At 41.2% G+C, this 24,882-nt stretch overlaps 1 protein-coding gene across 3 annotated transcripts in view; it reads right to left on the reverse strand.

Annotated features, from left to right (window-relative positions):
• DAW1 (dynein assembly factor with WD repeats 1) overlaps positions 1-24,882 on the reverse strand; it is a 73,624-nt gene that overhangs the window by 42,291 nt on the left and 6,451 nt on the right. For 2 of the 3 annotated variants that reach the window (XM_085854264.1, XM_085854262.1), the window contains exons 2-11: positions 18,509-18,581; positions 18,229-18,373; positions 17,953-18,011; positions 15,923-16,045; positions 14,970-15,069; positions 12,707-12,814; positions 10,463-10,569; positions 10,208-10,310; positions 8,802-8,916; positions 8,481-8,557 (exon numbers count right to left, since the gene is read on the reverse strand). In XM_085854264.1, the coding sequence (XP_085710390.1) occupies positions 8,481-8,557; positions 8,802-8,916; positions 10,208-10,310; positions 10,463-10,569; positions 12,707-12,814; positions 14,970-15,069; positions 15,923-16,045; positions 17,953-18,011; positions 18,229-18,373; positions 18,509-18,581 (1,010 nt within the window). The remainder of the gene's footprint in view (positions 1-8,480; positions 8,558-8,801; positions 8,917-10,207; positions 10,311-10,462; positions 10,570-12,706; positions 12,815-14,969; positions 15,070-15,922; positions 16,046-17,952; positions 18,012-18,228; positions 18,374-18,508; positions 18,582-24,882) is intronic. The other variant, XM_085854263.1, reaches the window with a different exon arrangement.

Here is a 24,882-nt window from a genome sequence, read left to right on the forward strand (position 1 = left end):
AAGTTTTTAAAAGTGTTTTAAAAATTTTCTCTTGTTTTCTTTCAAATGCTTCTTCATCCGTTAGTTTCTGTCTGCGTTTCTTCTTTATATGTTCCTGTTGTTTTACAACTTTTGAAACCAACTGTGGATGCTCCTTAAATCTTCTTGCTCTTTCTTTCGCATCCATTTATTTATAGGAAAATATCATTCACTGAATTATAAAAGGTCAACAGGGAAATTTTCCTTTTCTTCATCATTAAAGTAGATGTGTTCAAATAAATCCTTTTCTTTTAATATTTTAACAAAATTCTTCATTAACATTAATACGAGTTGTAATTTCTTCTTCACTAATACTTGTATCTCTGCTTTTCATATGTTTGCATTGAGTTTCTTCATCAACATCAAAACCGAATAATAAAATCTAAACCCCATTACCACTCGGATGTTTAATAATTTGTCTCATTCCTTCTGGATTAGTTTATAATATCCCAAGACCACCAGATTTTAGTTTCTTTAACGCACTCTTACAATGTGAATATTTTGTTGTACCAAGAGAAACCTCCTCAAATATTTGGCCTTTATTACTCAATCGCATATGTTCCTCTACTGAAATATAGTAATAATCTTCACCTTCTACTTCTCCAGGTCTTATTACTCTCGTTGTTGTTGATGCAATTCGAACTACATGGTGCTTTTTAAGCAAATTTAAAATATCCCCATTTGTACTATACAAGAACTTTGATTTATGAAAGTCTTTTCCAGAAGCAGATTTACTCACAAGATTTATAATAATAGTTGTCATTTATGTATGTAATTGTTTATAAAATAAAATATATATCCCTTAATATCTAATCTTGTTTCACAACAATATATTTATATTTTTCAGTCGTGTGCTTCATATAATCCCCAAATTCCTTTTTACTGCATAATGTAGAACAATTGTCTCTCCAAAAATTGTTTATATCTATTGAATTTAACTTGAATAAAGTAAAAGTATTAGCATTGTTTCTTATTGAGCGACGAGGGAGTTGAAAGTATGACTGACTAAGATAAATACAATTACAAGAAGAATGTCTCCCTCTTGTGTGGTAGCTGTCTATTACTGTTTGGTTTCTCTCATTAACACAATCAAAGATAACGAGGTTCTTTTTTGATTTATCCAAATCTTGGGGAGAAGGTATATCATCCGTATTAATCACTAAGAATACAAGTTAAGGGTTTTGATTTCTTTTTATATCTCTGTGTATCACAAAATAGTTGTATTATATCTTCAATGTTGTAATCATTTAGTTTGTTTTGAAGTTTAAATAAACTGATTATATCTTCTTTTTGAAGACCAGCATTAAAACCTTGTGAGAGTAGTTGATACTCAGGTTGAAAACTTGACTTTGTGAAAAGTATTAAAGTATCATAATCCAAAACGTTGGGAGTAAGGAGCATCTTTAAAAGTAAGCAGGTTTTTCCACATCCACTTGAACCAACTATGAGACATCTTCATTAATTTCGAAGATTTTTATGGTTGTTAAATTTTATCTTATTTTCCTAAATGGATAAAAAATCATTCATTTATATATTTGGAAAACAGGTTATTTAATTTATTATTGGCTTTTTTAGAAACTATATTTTATCCTAAGTTCGGGTTTAATTTCAAGATAATCCATTATTTTAATGGTTGTTAATATTGGTGGTTAAAGCAGTTGTTAACATTTAAAACAAAGATAATAAATGTTTTCTCTGGTCTGTTCTTGCTCACTTACATCCTCCACAATGGAAACCTGAAAGGGTTGAACATTATAAGAAATATGAGAATACATTAAATGTTAAAGATTTAGTTTCCAATGTCATTGAGAGATATTCATAAATTTGAGAAAATGAATAATCTATCTGTTAATGTCTATGGATAAACGGATACAAAATTCAGATATTAAAAATTTCAAACAACTATATAAATGATAAAACACACATTGACCTTCTCTACTTTACTTCAAAGGAAAAATCACATAACGCTTTCATCAACAATTTATCAAGATTAACCAAATCACAACTATACAAGAGAAAATGTAAAACATAATCAATTTACCAAAAGCAGGTTCAAACATATCATTCAAAGATTTTAACAAATCTATAAGACATCCGTTTGTGATATATGCTGATTTTGAAAGTATCCTTGAAAAGATAGATACTGTTTCTCCAAATCCAAATAAATCATACACAAATAAATATCAAAAACATAGTATACTCCTTGTGGTTTCTGTTATTATATCAAATCATCTGTTGGTGATGAATACAACAAGTTAGAACTTTATAGAGGAGAAGATGCCTCAGAGGAGTTTGTAAGACGATTGGAAAAAGACTGTATAAGACGAAGAGAAATAATGGTTAAACTTATAAACCAATGTCATTAACAAAAGGAGAGAAAACAGAATTTAGAAAGAACAGTATCTGCCATATTTGTGAGGAGAAAATTGAGAGAGAGGTCAAAGTTAGGGATCATTGTCATCTTACTGGAAAATATAGAGGTCCAGCTCATTCCCATTGTAATCTTAATTACAAGCCCCCAAACTTTATTCCTGTCTTTCTTCACAACAATGCTCACTATGACACACATCTATTTATAAATGAACTTTCAAAGACATCCAGAGATATTTCTGCCTTTCCTAAGGGCCCTGTCACACCTTGACGTTTTAGCCAGCGTATGGCAATGTATCAAAATGTATGTAAAACGCTGGCATACGCTGAACTATTGATGTGTTTTTTCAGTTTTGGGCAGACTCATAACGAGTTGGACATATGCATAACATATTAGTAATGTACACAGAACATTTCGATAACTTATAGATAACTTATAGCATCGAATGCTTAGCGTGTTGTCAGCGTTCACAACCTATGCCCAACGATAGTCTAGCTTATGCATAGCGCGGCAGCGTATCGCCAACGATCATGTGGTGTAGCCTATTAATAGGCTGCCGCTCAATGATTTAAAGGCCCTGTCACACCTTGACGATCTAGCCAGCGTATGCCGACGTATGAAAAATTTGTCTAAAACGCTGGCACACGTCGAATACGTGATGGGTAAGTTTTTGTATACGTTAAGAGCACACTGAAGCACGCTGGCATACGTCGTAGTACGCCGAACTCGTTGACAAATTTTAAGCATGCTCAAAATTTGTTGACGTATGCCAGCGTATGACTCACACATTCCGCATACGCTGGCCATAAGTTGTGGGCACGTTATGCGATCGTTGACACACGTCGACACACGTTACTTGTAAGTTACTCATAAGTCGAAACACGTCTAGGTAATGTTTAGCGTACCCGAAACTTATTTCTAACCTATGAGTAACGTGCTTTGAACCTATGTGTAACGTATCTCCAACGCATATTGACGTTTGTATACGTATTTGACGTCTTCCGGACGACCACAGAACTTACTGAACGTGTTTCTAACTTACAGCTACCGTATAATGGCGTATTAGCAGCGTTTAGGGGAATTGGTATGTAAAAATGGGGTTCACAGGAGGAACCCGTCAGTGTTCCAGACTCCATGTTTTTTTGTTTTTTTTTCTTCGGCATAACGGTGATGTTGACACTTCAATTTCTAGTGCGGTTATGATTTAAATCGTTGAGCAGCAGCCTATTAATTATATTATACTATAACCGCACTAGAAATCGAAGTGTCAATATCACAGTCATGCCGCAGAAAAAAATATATATATTAAAAAAAAAATGGAGTCTGGAACACTGATGGGTTCCTCCTGTGAAGTCCATTTTTATATACCAATTCCCCTAAACGCTGCCAATATGCCATTATATGGTATCTATAAGTTAGAAACACGTTCAGTAAGTTCTGTGGTCGTCCAGAAGACGTCAAATACGTCTACATACTTCAATATGTGTTGGAGATACATTACACATAGGTTCAAAGCACGTTACTCATAGGTTCAAAGCACGTTACTCATAGGTTCAAAGCATGTTACTCATAGGTTAGAAATAAGTTTCAGGTACGCTAAACATTACCTCGACGTGTTTCGACTGATGAGTAACTTACAAGTAACGTGTGTCAACGATCACATAACGTGCCTACAACTTATGGCCAGCGTATGCGGAACGTGCGAGTCATATGCTGGCATACGTCAAAAACTTTTGAGCATGCTTAAAATTTGTCGACGAACTCGGCGTACTACGACGTATGCCAACGTGCTCTTAACGTATACAAAACTTACCCATAACGTATTCAACGTGTGCCTGCGTTTTAGACAAATTTTTCATACGTCGGCATACGCTGGCTAAATCGTCAAAGTGTGACAGGGCCTTAACACAGATCAAAAATACATCTCATTCACAAAAACAATTCATACATCCCCCATAACCCATATCAGATTTCTTGACACATTCAAGTTTATGGCAAGTCCATTATCTAACTTAGCATCAAATATTAAAAACCTACCGAATGTTAAATCACATTTCTCAAATCAAGAAGAGATTGATCTCTTATCACAAAAGGGAATATAACCATATGACTACATGGATTTATTTTAGAAGTTTAAAGAAACACAACTTCCTTCAAGGGAAAGTTTCTATGGCAAGTTGAAGAAAACTCATGTTTCCGATAGAGATTATAGACAAACTAAAAAGGTTTGGGAGAAGTTTTATATACGGAATCTTGGAGAATATCATGATTTGTATCTTAAAACTGATGTATTGTTATTTTACTTTTAGAACAGTCTGTCAGAATAAAAATTCTTATGGATTAGACCCCGCTCACTATTACATGGCCCCGGGTTTGGCTTGGAGTGCTATGTTAAAAAAAAAAAAATTGGAATTAATCGGTGATATAGATATGCTTTTAATGATAGAGAAGGCTAAAAGAGGAGGAATATCTCAAGTATGTTCGAACAGATATGTTAAAGCAAATAACAAATATCTTCCTGATTATAATAAGAAGGAGGACTACTCTTACCTGATGTGTTATGATGCTAACAATTTGTATGGGTGGCCTATGTCTCAATCTTTACCTGATGGAAAACTTAAATGGGTTAAAGAAAAACATTATGAAAAAGTTTTACTCGACATTGTTATATCCTCTCAAAAAGAATTGGATGAAGCTGAAGTTGGATATTATTTTGAGGTTGATTTAAAATATCCAGAAGAACTTCATCACAAACATAAAGACCTACCTTATGCCCCTGATAAAGGAAGTGCAAGAAAAAATGGTTAAGTGATTACCAACAGTCATTTAATATAAAAGGTAAATCCCCAGAAAAACTACTTACTACATCAAATGATAAAGAAAGTTATGTTTTGCATCAAAGGAACTTGAGACAATATTTATCTGCTGGGTTGAGAGTGAGGAAAATTCATCGCATTTTGAAATTTAAACAGTCATTGGTTAAAGAAGTATATTGATTTTAATACAAAAAGGAGAACAGAAGCAAAAACAGATTTTGAGAAGGACTTTTATAAATTAATTAATAATGCTGTATTTGGAAAGACTATGGAAAATGTTTGGAATCGACAAAACATAAGACTTGCTACATCTTGGAAACAGGCTTCAAAGTTAGTTATGAGCGAAGGTGTTTTCAGGGAACCTTTGTGCTATTCATTTGAAAAAAGAGAGTATTGAAATGGATAAACCTATTTATATAGGAACATCAATTCTTGACTTGTCAAAGTCGTTAATGTATGACTATTACTATAATAATTTAAAATCAAAGTATAAGGATAATGTGTCATTGTTGTATATGGATACAGATAGTTTTATATTAGAAATTAAGACCAGTGATGTATATGAGGATATGATTGATAATATTGATGTGTATATATATATATATATATATATATATATATATATATATATATATATATATATATATATATATATATATATATATATATATAATACAAGTAATTATAAGTCAGGTGATGTGTTGTTTTCATCAAAGAATAAATCGGTTATAGGTAAGTTTAAAGATGAATTGGGTGGGAACGCCATGGGTGAATTTATAGGATTTAAGATCAAAGTCTTATGCTTTTACATATATTGATAATAATAACATTGAAAGGTGTGATAAGAAGCGAAAGGGAATAAAGAAAAATATAATCAAGGAAACAATAAACTTTAAGCAATTTTACAACTGTTTCACCTTAAAGAAGAAAGAGTACAGAAAAATGAATACAATAAGAAGTTCTAAACATCAATTATATACAGAAGAGAATAAATAAGAAAGCATTAGGAGCTTTTGATGATAAAAGATATATTTTAGAGAATGGAATCAAGTCTCCTTTATGGTTATAAGTATAAGTGTTAAGATGTTGGGTTGGGAATTTTAACAGGCTACCGCCGTCTTTTTACTGATTTATAAATGATAGAACCAAGCAACAACCAAACCAAAGAGTGGAGATGTAATCAGCCTTGGTATTTAAATGGGAAACATAAAGAATGTGAGAAATATCAAATAAGTCTTATTGAAGAAATAACCAGGGTAAAAGTAGATAAAACAAATAAGTGGATAAATTTAACTGCAAATAAGTTGGAGGATGTAAAGAAAAAAAATTAATATCCTTGAATGGACTGAAAACTTTGATGGTTATCAATTGAACAATGAAAAAAACAATTTACTACAATCTCAAAATGATTTGTGGCTCAGGAGGTGGTCAAATAAGAGCATTGAGAGAAGTTTATCATGTCATCTCTGCTCAACAAAGATACTTAAACCAAGAACCAAGTTCCAAAGTAATTTTTGCGAATATACTCGATGGTGACGAATGTAATAGGAAAATTAAGTTATTCCCTAAAGTAGAACATGGGCAAATATTCGTTGGTTTGCTCTTTGAGTGGAATGAAAATATGAAAGGGAAGAAGTGCTTTTATCAGTAAGTCTCAATTTTACATTTACTTGTATGGGAGGGGGGAGAAAATGAGTTTCAATTTTACATTTGCTTGTATGGGAGGGAAGGGGGTAGGTGGGGAGAAAATCAGTCTCCTATTTTGGACTTTTGGCGCTTGAGTCAGAAAGTTTTTCCCTTTTCCCCCATTCATTTGAATTGAGGTCCCAGAAACCCGATTTATCCTCGACTAACTTGGGGTATACAAGATGGACACCACAGGGACTTTCAGGAAGGAAAGCAGGGAATTTGAAGGAGGTTAGTTTGGGGTGGATTAACGGGGGTAGAAAAGATCGAGGATTTGGATGGGGGAAGATAAAATATGGTGGTGAACAGCTGTTTTGAAGGCCTGGGGGGGGGAAGAATGGGATTGAAGAGAGTGTGGGAGTTTATTCGAAAGGCCAATTGGACAAATCAACACTTTTTTGGGGGAGTCAGAACTGCTGATACTTTCAAATCTGGAGTTTCTCTGAGTTACTCATGTGCACAAATGAAATAAAGCCACAAACGCTGGCATCTCCAGGTGTTTATAAGCATTGCAATGTACCCAGTGGTTCGTGACTATGATGAACTGCCGTTCGATATGAGAGGAAAGTGAAAACAACTCCATTGTTAAGAAATCGCTGCGGTCTGTTCCATGTCAAGATATGGTTGCGCAGGCCAAAAAAATAGGCGGCTTCAGACCCCAGCGACATTACCCAGGAAACACCTTAAGACCCAGAGAGCGAGGTGGCCGAGGATCGCCTGATAAAGGATAAAATTAAATAAGGCCTTTGATTATCTTCAAAAGGAGAGGAGAGGAGATTGGGACCATACTCTGTGCGGAGCGTTGGTGCTGCTTTAGCAGTCTCCTTGGCTATTGGGCACAATCCTGGACGGGTCGCCACTCCGACACAGTATACCAGCATGCTGGCACTCATTTTGCCGACCTCAGAAGGATGACAGGCCGAGTTAACCCCAACTGGTATTAATTTAACAGTGGAGCAGGTTCGAAAGCCCGCCACCCTAACCATTAAGCCAACACCAGGCATATCTTCAAAAGGGGTGTTTTAATTAACCCAAACACCCAATTTTCACTCATGCACTTCCTTGGAGTTTTCTTAGTATTCAGTATATGCAAAGTTTCAGGCTGCTAAGTTTTATGGTTTTGGAGTTGTGGAGGAGACACACTGACACACACACACACACACACACACACACACACACACACACACACACACACACACACACACACACACACACACACACACACACACACACACACACACACACACAGCCTTTTATTAGTTTCGAAAACAGTGTTCTGCAATTATTCAAAAAAACTTTCACCATTATTGAAAGATCTTGCACACTGGTCGATACTAATTTTTCAGGTGCTGGCTATCTCATAATAGATGGTGCAGCATGAGTATTAAAAAAGGACATGATTTTGGTGAAAAGTAACATCAGGTGGTCAGGAAATTCCTTAAATTCATTTTATTATGAACTCTACTTCTGATTAGACACCCTACTTTCATTTTAATGGCAAAGAAAAAAATAGAAATTGACGAGGTTCTGTATGCTCGACTTCTCGTTTAAACGACTGTACATTGGATGTTTTGTACATATTGGGATACCTTCGATATCTCAGCTTCATGTCCCTCAAGCACGGTAAGGCAGCGGTGTTGGATCGTGTCGAATATTCTCACCGTTCCTGTTAGCACACCATACCGAATCCTCATCAGCAATCATGGTGGCACTTCTTGAGGTCCAATAAATGCTTGGCAGGTGTGGGACGAGTTAAAGATTCAGACATTTTTGGTTGATTGTTCAGGGTGTGATTGGTGACATTAAATGTTATTATGGGGCAATCAGTGAGTGTGGTCTTTGACATGTCTGGCAATTAGGATTATTTAATGGGATTTGTGCATGACAGAACCAATGGATGCATTATGCACCATCCATTGATGCTGTGGCAACATGTTTCCCAGAAGAGTCGAAGCAGATGTCAAGAACCTCATCCGTATGTCCGGTCAACGTGGCAACGCACTTCCCACTTCCTACATCCCACAACTGTATGAAAATGGAAGAGAAAAGGAGGGAAATTACTTTTACATCGAGTAATCTCATGATTTCCCATTATCTTACAGACAGTAATCTAATTATTTCCCATGCTCTTACAAACAGTAATCACACTTACGAATAAAAATCTAATTATCAATCACAATTACCAATCAAATATAATTGATGACTCATTGTCAGGTGCTCCTCATCATTAACATCAGGTGTTTGTTTCTCTGGAAACATCCCTAAAGTTCAAAACCCACTCTTCGAACTGCAGAATACACATCTATCAGGATTAACTGCTATCTTAAAACAAATTGGTTGACATTTCAGTGGAAGATCGCCATAGAATTGCGTTTCTGCGTAAACAAGGAAAAACATTCAGTGAAATAGCTCGTATCACTCGATTACCAAGGTGTGGTGTCCGAAGTATAATCAACAGGTAAAGAGAAGCATCATCTGTTATTAACAAAGCAAGGACTGGAAGATCCAAAAAGCTGTCCAACGAGGATGAGCAACACTTGAAGATAATATCCATAAGGAATAGAAAGAAGACGAGCGTTGAATTGATGAGAACTGGTAGAAAACTCAGGTGTCGTTATCAATCAACAATATGAAGGTCACTTTTAAAATGGAGACTTAAAGGATGTGTTGTAGTAATCCATCTAATGTCACAATTCATTGTTTATGCTAATGCTATTACATTCGTTGAGGAGATAACTGAACTATATTGAGCAATGATAACTATTAGTAGCCATTTCGACAACAATAGTCTGATTCTGATGATGTACTATACTCTGTTACAGAGCGTCAGTGCTGCCGATGCAGTTTATTGGCTTGGGTTATACTGCATGGTTTGACATTTCCTTCCCAGCAATACTTAGGGCAGGGATTTGGAATTTGTTCGGGATGCCGGAGACAGCTCGCCGATTCTTCATGAAGATCACCATGGGATCTTTAACGTCCACCACCTAAAGCCGGCAGACGGGACACCCAGCTTTACATCCATCCGAGGGATGACACACAAATTTATGAATCACTCTGCCTGTGAAACACCAGGGATGGCAGTTTATAGCTGGGTCGGGATTCAAACTCAGGCTAGACAGCTCATAGGTGAATGTGCATGCCTCTCAGCTATCCTGCCAGCCCCCCCCCCCCAAAAAGATGTTTTGAATTGAAAACGATGAGAACAGAAATTGGTATGGAACACTTTGAGAGGGTTTGAGTGCAGTGACTGCCTTCTTTGTTATCAATGTGTGGTACATCTTCCTGTGCTGCATTCCCCCTGTTGTTCGTTCACCTTCGCTGTTTTGTCGACAGAGGCACTGACAGCCAGAGAACCATCCCAACTGAGCTTGGCACTGTTCACCTCCCCGCTGTGCCCCACCAGGTTGTGTCTCCGTCTGCCTCACACACACACACACACACACACACGTCAAGTTTAATCAATATGCTGCAGCTGTGTATTCACGGATGGCCACAGAACCCGAAAGGTTGACATGATTTGCAACGAAAAACACGTGACGTGTTCATGTGAGGAGAGGGATTTCCAGACCTTCCAGTGTTAACATCCCACAAGGAGACAGTCCGGTCCAATGAAGCCGTCAGTAGGACACGACCATCGGTGCTGAAATTCAAGCAAATGATCTCCTCGGTGTGACCCTGCCAATTGAAATGAACGTCCTCGTTTCAGCTCATGTCAGATATCGAGAGAAGAATGACAGATAGACGAGATGTAACTGAGAACAAACCAGATATGATTAACAAAATGAGAAAACATCAAGGGCAAGTAAGGGAGTGACCAATCTCAAGTGATATTAGCAAAGCAGGGTAATTTAGGGATTGGAGGAAAAGGGGGTTGGGGGGGGGGTTGGAGGGAGGTTTTACTTGCCAAAGCAACTATAGGCATCACAGAAGTATCCTTACACTACTCTCTCCAGTTTGCACTGGCTTTTAACAATTTCATCATTAGGCCTGAGTTATTTTATAACTTGGTTTACACAGTTCTTCAGCTAAAATGTAGGGTCGGTAGGTCGAAATATAAATATAAATATAAATATGATTTAAATTTTTAGAAATTATATATTTTTATGATTTTTTTTTTCGGATGTTCCATGGAAAAGACAAAGGTAGGTGGGGGGGGGGAAATTAATATAAATCCCGGACCAGGAGGATCTAAGAAGACATTGAAGATGGAAGACCATTCAAATGCAGGATGCCCATGTTCACTGTATCATCTGATGTGAAAAACAATAAAGAAGGATTAAAACTCGTTTTTACAATATAGTCTGGCATGTTTTTCTTATAGAAACCTGTTGGATCATCAAACAAATGGAAACGATGCTGAGAAAATTACTGTCCAAGTCGTAGATGTGTGCGTGCACACCAGTGCATAGTGCTGGATATGATTGTTTAAAAAGGTGTCTACTAGGAGTTAACACGCTCAAAACGGTCAATCAGAGCCATAACCAGCTCTTACTTTTCAGAGGGCATCTGATCGTACCGTCTCCCCATCCCCATGAGCACATCAAAGGCTGATTTCTGATCCGTTGAAGGCTGAATATCAGCATCTCGCAGAGAAACTTTGATGTACTTGGCATCGAAATCTTTCGATACGAACAGCAGTGTACAACTTTCGACGGAAACAAAATTGGCACGATCGAGAGTAGCCTGCGAATCATCCCTGCTGCTGCACTGAATTGATGCAATAGTTCGGCCAGAATATTCGTCGTCAAGATGTTGCATGATTAAATCACCAATACAGTCACTCAAATTTATACCGCTGACATACTTCTTAACAATCACTTTCGCCCCAAAAACCACAGTCAATCTGAACCACGCTGGCCACTGCTCAGATGCCATGACCGAAGACTACTGCACAGTTTGGTTAAAGGGGACTCGGCATTTTGGCGCGCGCGTGAAATTATATTTTGAAAATAAATGCCGACGTCTACATTTCGGGTTTTGAAACTTTTGCACCTTCGGCAGAAAATTTATAAATATAAAAGGCTAAAAATGTGTTTTATATTTATATTTCATTTCAGCAAATACACCGTCAGTGGATCTGTAAACCAAGTTATAAAATAACTACGGCCTTACCTCCACCAACGAAGGTGGACGGATATGTTTTCACCCCTATCTATATATCTATCTCTCTCTTTGTTAACAGGATATCTCAAAACATTGAGGATGGACCCGGACGAAATGTTGTGGACAGGTTCAGTGTGTGACACGGACGAACCGATTCGATTTTGGTGAAGATCCGGATCCGGCTTCTCGAATTTTTAAGTGATTCTTCACCATTGAGAGATAGTGCCAAAAATGATAAATAGCATGACATCTCAAAACGTTGTGGATGATTTGGGTAGGTGACAAGAACAAGCCCATTCAATTTTGGTTCAGGTCCGGATCCAGATCCGGCATATGAGTGGGATACAAAACGTTCAGCCTGGCGGAGGTACGCGCTCCACCGAGTGCCATTCTAGTTAGTAGTGTAACATTCAGGAAGAGTATGTAGATAGTATATCCAAACAAAACAAATGCATACACAATTCCATGATACTACGTAAATGGGGCATTCAAAAAGTTCTTGGATTGATGCAAGAACAAAACCGACAGACACGTCAACGGTGAATAATCTTCTTTTTCAACACTTAGGTAATATGCAATGTAGAATAAATATTTCCTTACTTATTATATGTATTAAAATAAAGAAATTTGTGCTTCTTGATTGTTGTATCTCATTCCGAGAACTTTTTGAACGGCCATTGTGTAGAGGTTCGAGATACATTCCCCGTACTTTGAACAACGTCAGCATGTCGCCATGCTCTGCATCCCATAGACGGGCCGTGCAGTCCAAGCTGCCAGTTGCCAGGAGGCGGCCACGTGGACCAAACTGAAGACACATCTAGAAAATAAAGAATGTGAAAGAGTTGTTTTTCCTGAGCAATTATTATTATTACTACTGAATGCATATTATACCAGAATTCACTTACAAATTCTTCCCCCTGGTTGGATCATTTCTGAGGAACAGCTGCGCTGTTGATTGCAGTGTCACTACACCGGAGGGCAGGAATTTCAGGAATTTGATGAGGGTGCCACGACACCCTGCCTTCCTCTTTGCAAAAGACGTCATAAGATGTTTAACATCCACCAACTAATGCTAGCAAATGGGTCCTTGGCTTCATCCCATCTGTTGGATGACATGCTGTTTGGTGCAACACCCTGCCTATGAAGGACCAGTCCAACACTGTAGTTGTGTTGGAGCTCGAACCTGACCAGGCAGATACAAGTTAAGTATGCTACCACTAAATGATCCTGTTGGACAAAGTCTTTCTTGATCAACTGTGTGTTCCCTTCATCCTATAATGCGGAGTTTAAGAGCTGGTGAAAGTTTTAGACAGGAGAGACACAAAGTGTTTTGCTCCTGCTTTCCCTGAATGTGATGGCAGGAATTTGGAATGCAGCTCGAATTCCACAATAGCCGACTCATTTGAAAACGTCCCTTTCTTTATTCTTCCCAAGATCGAGGCTCATGTCAGAATGAGGTGACAGAGGGTAAAATGGTAATGCACTGTAAGCGAGGTCAGAGTTGAACATAATAAGCAAGCAATAGTGTGACATTCCGGAGAGAGAGTGTGACCATTCCGGAGCGACAGTGTGATTATTCCAGAACTATAGTGTGATCATGTGATCATTTCGGAATGATAGTGTGACCGTTCTGGAGCAATCGTGTGACCGTTCCGGAGCGATAGTGAAACCATTCCGCAGTAATCGTCATCATTCCAGAGTGATAGTGTGATCATTCCGCAGTGATAGTGTGATCATTCTGGAGTGATAGTGTGACCATTCTAGAGCGATAGTGTGACCATTCCGGAGCGATAGTGTGATCATTCTGGAGTGATAGTGTGACCATTCCGGAGCGACAGTGTGATCATTCTGGAGCAACAGTATGACCATTCTAGAGTGATAGTGTGACCATTCCAGAGTGATAGTGTGACCATTTTAGAGCGATAGTGTGACCATTCCAAAGTATGATCATTCTGGAGCAACAGTGTGACCATTCTAGAGTGATAGTGTGACCATTCCGGAGCGATAGTGTGACCATTCCGAAGTGATATTGTGACCATTCTGGAGCGATAGTGTGATACTATGAGATTCCCCAGGATTGAAGGACATGTTCCATTTATCAGACTACAATCAAATTGTTTCCAGATCAGCAAAGTGATGTAGCTGCTGTCTGATTGTCAGAGAGAGCCTCAATCTTACATATAAAAAAGTGTTATTTGCTGTTCAGTGGAACATTCCATTCCGCAGTAATCGTCATCATTCCAGAGTGATAGTGTGATCATTCCGCAGCGATAGTGTGATCATTCTGGAGTGATAGTGTGACCATTCTAGAGTGATAGTGTGACCATTCCGGAGCGATAGTGTGATCATTCTGGAGTGATAGTGTGACCATTCCGGAGCGACAGTGTGACCATTCTAGAGTGATAGTGTGACCATTTTAGAGCGATAGTGTGACCATTCCAAAGTGATAGTATGATCATTCTGGAGCAACAGTGTGACCATTCCAGAGTGATAGTGTGACCATTCCGAAGTGATATTGTGACCATTCTGGAGCGATAGTGTGATACTATGAGATTCTCCAGGATTGAAGGACATGTTCCATTTATCAGACTACAATCAAATTGTTTCCAGATCAGCAAAGTGATGTAGCTGCTGTCTGATTGTCAGAGAGAGCCTCAATCTTACATATAAAAAAGTGTTATTTGCTGTTCAGTGGAACATTCCAAAAAAGAATAATGAAAAACAAGAGAAACATGACAATAATCACAAATTGTTTTTCTTTAAAACACTGCATAATGTTTATATTCCTGATATGGGGAGGCGGAGGGGATTAAGATCTTTTGAAATTGCACTCCCCTCTCCCCAACTCCTCAATCTATCTCTTCCCACGTATGAATGGAAATATTAATACAGCAGAAATGTGACATTGTGAAAGGGATTTTCGAATATTTTGTTCAAAGAGAAACGACGTAGAAGGAAAAACAAAGCCTTACAATCTCCGCAGTGTGGCCATGTAGAGTGTGCAAGCACTGGCCATTGTGGGCAATCCACACGCGGCAGGTCTTATCAAATGATCCCGTGGCAATTTTATCCCTGGTTCGCACACATAAAGGGCATCCAAGGGGGGCAACATCATTTAAAGACCAAAGCAGACGACGTGTGGGGTATAAAATGCAAGTATTCTTGCAACATAAGACAAACTACACATCCACAAGCAAACGACGACAACAATTTCAACTGGAACGAGCAATCAGAGATGACAAACATTAGCCAGGACTTTTGCATTAACACGTTCCAATATGTAATTATACATAATTGATAGACATACTCACGCTCCAATTGTACGTATTTAATAAACGTACTCACGTTGAAAAAGTATGTAATTAACAGACGAACTTCCATTCCAATAGTGCGTAATTAATAAACATACTGACGGTCTAAAAGTAATTTGTTAAGAGACAAAGTTACATTAAAAAAGTACGTAATTAATACACGTACTCACATTCTAATGGTACAGAATTAAGAAAAGAGCTTACATTTCATGAGTACGTAATTAATAGATGAACTAACATTCTGTGTGGATGGATACACAAGCACACAAATGGACCCAAATGCAATACAGTACTCTCTCCTCTTTTGAGGGCCGAGGGTAATAATACCAATCAATCTATAGGTGTGATCGATTTAATCATTCACGAGGGCATTTGGTGATGGTTTCATAGTTGTGAAAGATTTCTGAAGTTTCCAACATTGTCCCGTTTTATCTTTTGCTCTTCCCTAGAGTAGTTCCAATTTCCAATGTGAGAAAGTTTTGATCACATGGTGAAGCCCATAGTAAATACCGTAACTGCTTGTGTCAAGTTTTGTGGTTATTTACAGGATGGTCTTTCATAAGAGAGAGCTTTTTGACAGGTTCAAGGTGAGGAACGCTCATCTAAGTTCACACCTGAAGGGATTGTTGAACGCAACAGCATATACCACATTCCGATGGCCTTCCAGCGACAGCTCTTCTTCTCCTCGTGATGTTGACCACACTTTGCATGTGCGATCGTAGCTCCCTGTGAGGAATCTGCTCATTAGGGAAGACAAACGGTCACTCAGTCAGATTCAGAAAGAGACATTTTTCTTCTGCTAAAAAGTCGAGGCTCATGAAAGAGAGAAAGAACAGAGGGACAGAGGTTATTGCACACACTGACAATAGAAGGGGACATGCACTGATTAGACCCAAATAAACAATGATGATGATGATGATGATCATCATCATCATGGACCATACTCCATACAGAGCATTGGTGCTGCTGAAGTCATTACAAGGCTACATTCCTGGTTAGGTTCCCACTCTGGTTCAGGAAATCAAGGCAGGAATTTGTCATTTGTTCAAGGTGCCGGCAAAACCTCGCCTGCTCTTCACCAAGGACACCGTGGGGTCTTTAACGTCCACAAACTAATGCCGGCAGACAAGATACCCGACTTAACGCCCATCGAGGAACGGCACACACATTGATGAATCGCCCTGCATGTGAAACACCAGGACGACAGTTTATAGCTGGGTCAGGATTCGAACCCAGGCTAGACAGCTTGGAGGCCAGTGTGCGTAGCTCTCAGCTATCCTGCCAGTGCAAACAATGTTGGTGAAAGTAAAAATAAAACAAGAAGACGACGTCGTGCAGAGCACAACACTTGCAAAATCCAGAAAAACTAATTTTATCTCAAAAATAATTGGTGGTTGAATTCAATGACCAAACATGCAACTTCTCTTCAAATTTCAAGTCAATCAGATGAAAACTGACAATTTAAGAAATTCGGACTGTGTTGACTTTTTGGTCTATGTGGACCTCCAAAATAATTGGCTGGTTGAATTCAGTGGCCTGAAATATAAATCCTCTTCAAATTTCAAGTCAATCGGATGAAAATTGAAGATTTTAGAAACACCACCATAGTTGTTGGCCTTTGGCCTATATTGACCTTTTGGTCCAGGTTGACCTCAAAAATAATTGGCTGGTTGAATTCAATGACTGGAAGAATAAATCCTCTTCAAATTTCAAGTCAATCGGATGAAAATTGAGGATTTTAGAAATCTCACCTAAGTTGTTGACCTTTGGCTTATGTTGACCTTTTGGTCCATGTTGACCTCAAAAATAATTGGCTGGTTGAATTCAGTGACCAGAAGAATAAATCCTCTTCAAATTTCAAGTCAATCGGATGAAAATTGAGGATTTTAGAAACACCACCATCGTTGTTGACCTTTGGCTTATGTTGACCTTTTGGCCGAGGTTGACATCCAAAATAATTGGTGGTTGAATTCAGTGAGTTGGCATGAAAATCCTTTTCAAATTTCTCGTCAATCGGATGAAAATTGAGGATTTAAAAAATTAGACTTGTTGACCTTTTGACCTAAAAACAATAGGCTTCTTGACAAATTCTACCATGTGGTGAAGTTTTGTGAAGATCAGTTTAAAATTGTGACCTGTCGGCGACAAACAAACAGACAAACAAACAGACAGACAGACAGAATAGCAAAATCGACTGACCAATATACCTGAAAAATCTTCGATTTTGCAACTAACAAACAAATGTATTGTGAAATGATTAGAGGGTACAATGATCCTGGTGGATTGCTTCCATGGAAGATGGAGTAATAAAAACAAGACGTGTACACAGAGCCAAATGGAGATGTGGAAGAAAAGGGGGGGACAAAGGAATGAAGGTGAATTTTTCTTACAACACTGACTCAAGGCTCATAGAGGAGATTGTATCGAAATCACGTGCAAGACAAGGACATTCAGAGACATCAGTGTACTTCTGCTCAAAATGACAAGGATATTAGGAGGCAATGGACAGATTTCCGGTGAATGGAATTTTATCCTGTATTCACAGCATCATGACCCATGGCCATGGGCGAAGAAGATGGGGATGCTAAATACAGTAAACCTAACACAAGAGGGTAACATTTGCAGACTGACAAGTTGCTCTTACCGTACACCTGGCTTATCAAACTCGACATTAGTGAGGGGCAAACGGTGAACTGGCAGCACCTGAAGGAGAAGTAGGATTGGAAGAACAAATCAGTTTCAACTGGCAGCACAAAACGTCTTGTGAATGGCGATCTGTATCAACCAATGGCTATGGTGATCATTAGGTAATAACAATCAGATATCAGAGGGCAACTCCTTACTGTTCATCCTGATATTTTAGACACACAAAGGTTTTCAAAAGTTTGTATAACCAAAAGGTAAAAAACAATTTGTTCACCTTTTCAATCTGGACTTTATTCCATGGCCCTTTGGCCTGTTTTTCTTGAAGACGGTGGACAATGGAGCGGACACTGTCTAGTCTGGATGCTGTAACCAGTGGTTCGACCTCCTGTATCTTGTGAATCACTTGCTCCACATCCGACCTGCTTACATCAGACACAGTGAGACGGGACCAGGCAGGTAGTAGAGTGATCATGAATCAAGACCTCAACCTTCGAACCACAGAAGAGATGGCTGTATCATGATAACTGGGAACAGGGCAGGATGTCCATACTCACTGAGGTCCAAGATCGAGCAGGTCCACACAGCGGGTTTTCAACTTTCCTCCTTGTTCATACTCAAGTGCAATACCTGAACAAATCAAACAATTTACACTCCAACTGTTCAAAGGTTTCACTTTCTGCCTCAATGCCTCTACGTTCTCATTTTTTGTGTGGGTAGGCCCATAAATGAATTAAAGTTGATAACAATGAGGGATAGTAAAAAGGATTTCTTTTTTTTAAATCCCCTCCAGCGAATACAGAATGATGTTGTCAGTAATTTTTTGTTTAGTTTCTAACCAGTCACTCATTTTACATGAAATAAATATCAGTTAATGTGTTATTGGTGCTGATATACAGGGTGAGTCAAAAGTAGCGCCAGATTTCTGTTTTTTCGGCTGTCAGATTCTTTCTAGGAAGGCATGTTGTTAATAAGTCTTGCAGATTATTAATTTTCGTAATTTATTTATTTTTTATTTTGTTTTGCAGGTTATTGCTGCGAGTTTGGAAAGTTACTGAATTTGCACCAAATTGAACCATGAATTACCTTTCAATGAATCAACGCATTGTGGCCGTGAAACATTACTACAAATGTAATGAACAACCGACGATGGCGGCACGCCATTTAGCACAGGAATTCGATATTAACCCACCTCAGGGAAGAAACATACTGTTACGAATCCGGGGTGGCGGGATTCTCACCCGACTCTTGGCGCCACCCTCACCACCGCCGTCTCTGGGGTTTATAACGCCGGCTGGCTCGGCACAGGCCTCGGGTCACACGTCTTCAATCGTGATACCAATGTAATCCTGGACCTTACCAGTTGGGGAAATAGACCCCGGTTACAGACTGGTTTTGTCAGATGCCGAGCGTTTTCTGCCAGTCTGTAACCATTTTGGTTTTATATCCAAATCGAGCGGATCCTTCCTCGACGCGACATGAATTAACTCAAAGCGGCAACTTCATACGAATCAACCAGATTTATTGGGGAACATCGGGGAACACAACACAAGCAAAACATTCACGACAATGTTTTAATCAATCTATAACCCGTTTTTAACTAGGGAACTACAGATTACAGGTTTCGAGGGGGTCCCGACCGAGATATACCTTAAACAACATGCAGACAAGACATCGACAGCATGCAGACAAGACAGAGTACTTAGTGATGTTTCATGGACGAGAGGAAAGTGTCAAAAGCACGAATGTCGCTCGTAACAAGCAGATGTCCACGGATTCGAGCCCCCAAGCTCGAGCACGCTGCGTGGCAAAATGGCGCTCGCCTTCCTTTGTCGCACGACACATGGCCTCCACGCGCTCTGACCCCACATAAGGTCGACGGCACAAGACCGTCAGATCGACGATGGGTTTCAGCTGGTTTCTCACAAGGTCCAGCATACAAGTCCAGGCCTGGCCTGTTCACCAGACAAGGCCAAATCGAGGTGCCGGGCTCCGGCAGGCCAGGTCAATGGGATTCAAAGACGTCGTCGAGCCGTGAGGTGAGTAGGGACAGCCAGAGGCTCCATCATTAGACGCAGGTTGAAACTGTCGATCACCTCCTCTCGAAGCTGACTCCAGACTCACACAGCAGCCAGGTCCTCTCGAAGCAGATTGCTGCCTAAACCTCAGGTTTAGTTTTCTCTCCCGGCAGAATTATGACTGCCTTTCCTTCGTTCGCTCGAAGCCCGAGCACGCCTCAAAACCGACTGTTCCCCCAAACTGAACTACTCCAAGAAGTGTCCGTTCGCTGCTCACCGGCTCCTCCCCTTTATGAAGCTGACAAACTCCTCCCCTTAGTTTCACTTCCTCTTTTTGGCCACTCCCTCTCAGCCGACTGGGCGGGGCTTCGTCCGGAGAGGGGGAAGGAAGAAGAAGAAGCCCTCGGCACACCACCACTGCACAAACAAATAACAGCCTGTGACACCTCCCGACACACATGTAACGTCCATTTTACCGAACAGCCTGGCTAAACATGCATTTAATGGGGGATCTGGGCTAATCCTATATTTAGTAGCATACTAAGGGCCATTTCCGCAACAATACGGTTGATTGTCGAGAAATTTGAAGCAACAGGGTCGGTAGCAACTGCAAAGAAGTGCGGTCGTCTGAAAACGGCAATGAATGTAGCTAAGGCTGAAGAAGCCATCAGAAGACTGGAACAAAGTCCGCAAAAGTCAACTCGCCGTTTATCTGCAGAGTTGGAAGTGATCCAATCAAGTGTTATCCGTATCCTTCACCAGAAAAAATGGAAACCTTACATTCCACGCTTACTGCATGCCCTTCGTGATGGAGATGACGACCGCCGTCTTCAATTTTGCGAAGAGTTCTTAGCTAAACTTCACGAAGAGGACACAATGCGAGACAACATCTGGTGGTCAGATGAGGAATGTTTTAAGCTTAATGGCACAATTAACAGACACAATTGTGTCTACTGGGCTGCGAATAATCCAAGAGTGACAGTTGAGAGGAGGTAAATTTACCTGCAGTGACAGTTTGGGCAGCCATATCTCCATTAGGGATAATTGTACCCTTTTTCTTTGAGGGATCTGTCACTGCAGAAATTTCCCTGGATATGGTGCAAACCTTATTTTGGCCCAGGGTACAAGATCAGGACTATTATTTCCAGCATGATGGAGCTCCACCTCATTATGGACGTTATGTTCGTCAGTGGCTTGATGAAAACTTTCCCAGAAAGTGGATCGGCCGCCGCGGTCCGATTGAGTGGCCGGCACGCTCCCAGACCTTACACCTCCAGATTTCTTTCTTTGGGGGCTCATGAAAGACCTTGTTTATCGTAAAAGGCCTCGTACCATTCAGGAAATCACTGCAAAGTTTGAGGAAATTGATATCGAACTCTGCAGACGTGTGTGCCGCTCTGTGCCTGCTCGGCTGCAATTGTGCATCGATCACGACGGAGGGCACTTTGAAAATTGCAAGTAAAACAGCTTGGTACAGTTCCGTAATAATTTTTTCTTGAATAAATGTTGAGATAAACATGTCATTCATTTATTTCTACATTCTTGTACACTGTAATACAAATGGCAAACAAACAATCAACTGACAGAAATCGGGCGCTACTTCTGACTCACCCTGTACATGGGGCAGTCCATAAGTAACGTTAAAATGGTGATACAAATTTGAGAATGTAATGTGTGTAGTTGTAGATAGCAAGTGATATATATATATATATATATATATATATATATATATATATATATATATATATATATATATATATATATATATATATATATATATATATATATATATATTATATATATTGTTGCGGTATTCGCGCCCGCCGGCGTGCTGACGGCCACGCAACTCGAATCGCGGCACGTCGCCCACCGGACGGACAATCCAGTCGTGACCCTCTCGGACTAACGCCGGGAACCAGTCACGGGTGGACCTTTCGGTCTCACCGCGATCGAGCCAATCAGCCCCCGCGTGGGATAGGGTTGCTCGCCGGGTCGACCTACCTAAGTACCCACGCGGAGGGTAGACCGGGCGATCGCACCTCGCCGCAGGTCGACTTCGGACACGGGCCACTTAAGCGACCCGTTCCGTACTATCAGAATAACCGAGCGGTGTTATCGTCGACCTCGACGGTTCGATTAATTATCGGGCGTATTCAGCCCACTACCAACCCTTTACGTGAAGCAAGATGGGGATTCAATAGAGGAAAAGACGAAGCGAAGCGGGAGAACAGTTCAATAATAAAGCACATTTATTCGCGGCACACGGGAAGCACACATATTCAATTCCACCAAAAGCACACAGAAAAGAAAAAACACAATTCCATTTACACAAAAAGCAAATATAAAAGCGAAAACACAATGCAGAGCTAATACCGACTACCGAGCACACGGCAACACTTATACAATTTTACTTCACAGACGGCGCCGACAACACATACTCAAAACCAAGGAAAAGAAATACCCTCAAGGATGAGGCGGGCCTGAGGCCGAGACCGGGTCGCGCCTACCCGTCTGGTGATGAGACGCGGAGCGGCGATGGCGCCTCAACTCCGCGGGCCTCGCGGACGGTGTCTGGTAGGGGGTGGGAAAGGGGCCCCCTTGGTCGCACTATCTCAGCGCGGGGGGAAACAGGAGGGGGTTGCTGATGCTCGGAGTATAGAGGATCTTTATTATCCCGCGACGAGCGTCTCCACCTCGGCCAGGTCGCGCTGTCGGCCTCCCTCGGGTGCAGCTTCCTGCACGACGCGAGCACCCCCTCGTCTGGTATCGCCGCCTTTCCACAGCTCCGTCCCCTCCGTTCCGACTCCAACGCACACGACGAGCAGCTCCACCGCCCGCGAAGTCTTGACTCTCTGTTTCCGACTCTCCTACTCTCCGCCTCTCTTGCTTTCTGACTGACGAACACGGTCCTTTTATCCCCCCGTAGCTTCGCCTTTGACCCCCTCCCTTTGACCTTTTACCTCGCTCCCCATTGGCCCGAGAAAAAGTGGGCGTGAAGGCTTTTTGATCCATAAATTTGCATATATCGATCGCCCTGGAGGCGGGGCCAAATCGCCCCTCGCTCACCGATTGGACGGCAAAAAGTGGGCGTGTCGTTTTTGATCCGTTTTTGAAGCACAAAATCCGTGATTTTGTACACGCTGTTCGACGCGCGCCCTGCACGAGTCCAACACCGGTACCCACAGGCGGCGCAAGAACGGTGGCGATGCGACGGCTGCGAGGTGACGTGAAGGTCGTGGCGGTTGTGGTGAAGCGGCGTTGTGGTTGGTGGTTGATGTTGTGGTTGTGGTGGTAATCATGGCGGTTGGTCCAAAATAAAGATAGTAAAAGAAAAACGGCTATCCTGAAGAGTCGCAGCACGCATAAATGACATGTATTCCCACTAGACAACGGGTTTGGGCCTAACTACACAAGTACTTACCGAGATACCTCACCTAAGGGACCTGAATGGTGGTTTGCGAATTTGGTAACCACAACACTACCCCCTCCCCTTTTTACAGACTCGTCCCGAGTCGTCAAATTTTCGTGTGCCATCATGTGTAGTTTTCCCCTAGTACATTTTACCTACGGATCCCTGAGTGCGACATTCATGGTATTCGTGTCCCCAAAATAAATAACCTGAGGGCTGTGTAACTATCTAAACAAACTCACTCACACGGACGACTTAAATAAAATTGCCGGCGCTAGGACATACATGCCGGGGGCGCACTCATATTTACAGTACATCTTAACCTTAACTTACAAATTTTACACTAAACCATGGCCCAGGATCACTGAACTCTGCAAAAAGAAAGCAGTTAGCAGGGAGCCAGGCTGCCCGCATGCAGTCTCTGGCTCAAACAATGCAGGTGACAGGGAACGTGGCTGGCTGCTCACACGCAGTCCAAGGCCTTCCCTTTTGAACTGAACGCAGTGAACCACAACGGTGCATGGGCTGCACAAACGCAGTCTCCGTGCCAGCTCAAGTGGCACACGCAATGAACACAACGAATGGATGGATGAATGGATGGACCGAATGCAGTGAACCACAACGGTGCATGGGCTGCACAAACGCAGTCTCCGTGCCAGCTCAAGTGGCACACGCAATGAACACAACGAATGGATGGATGAATGGATGGATGAATGGATGGACGCAAACACGGTGCACGGGCCGCCACTGCAGGCCCGTGTTGTAGCTGCCAACAGGGCAGTTCTTGCAGCTTGCAAACTGTTGCTTTCTGATCCTGGCGCACATGGAAATGAACAGGGGGGGGGGGGCAAAGCAAAAATTGAACGGGGCTGGTGAACATGGGCAGTGGGCATGGCATGGCAAAGGTAGCAGGCAAACACAGCCCGCAGAAGAAGGCCGCTGCAGGCAAACACAGCCCGCAGATGAAGAACTGGCCGGCACAGGCCTTGAAGTACCACAGCTGCAGATGATCCGGCCGGCACAGGCCTTGCAGCAACACAACAGCCGCCGACGATCCAGCCGGCACAGGCCTTGAAGCAAAACACGGCCAGCCGATGGCACAGGCCTTGCAGCAAAACAACAGCTGCCGATGAAGTTGGCCGGCACAGGCCTTGAAGAAAAACAGCCAGCCGATGAAGCTGGCCAGCCTTTGCCGTTCAGTGGAGGTTGGTGGAGGGAGTGCGGTGGTGCTGGCCACTTGGAAGGCGGGCTCGGACCTACCTACCTGTCTCCCTCCCACCTATCGCCTTTGCCTGTCACTGTACATACCCACTCCCTTAATTTGTCAAACCCCAATTTAGCCCCAACTTATTTTTTTGTTGTTTTTATTTTTACTTCCCCACTATAAATCGTCCCCTAACCCCCTTTACTGTCCTTGTTCGGCTAACCTATCCTGTCACCTAGCCTACTCCCAACCCCTACGTTCCCTTCCCGGAGGGGAATAAGGGAGAGCTAACGTCCTGTG

Source organism: Eptatretus burgeri, chromosome 14 (genome assembly GCF_056783735.1).
Source record: "Eptatretus burgeri isolate ZD-2024b chromosome 14, Ebu_testis_v1, whole genome shotgun sequence".
NCBI classification, from domain to species: domain Eukaryota; kingdom Metazoa; phylum Chordata; class Myxini; order Myxiniformes; family Myxinidae; genus Eptatretus; species Eptatretus burgeri.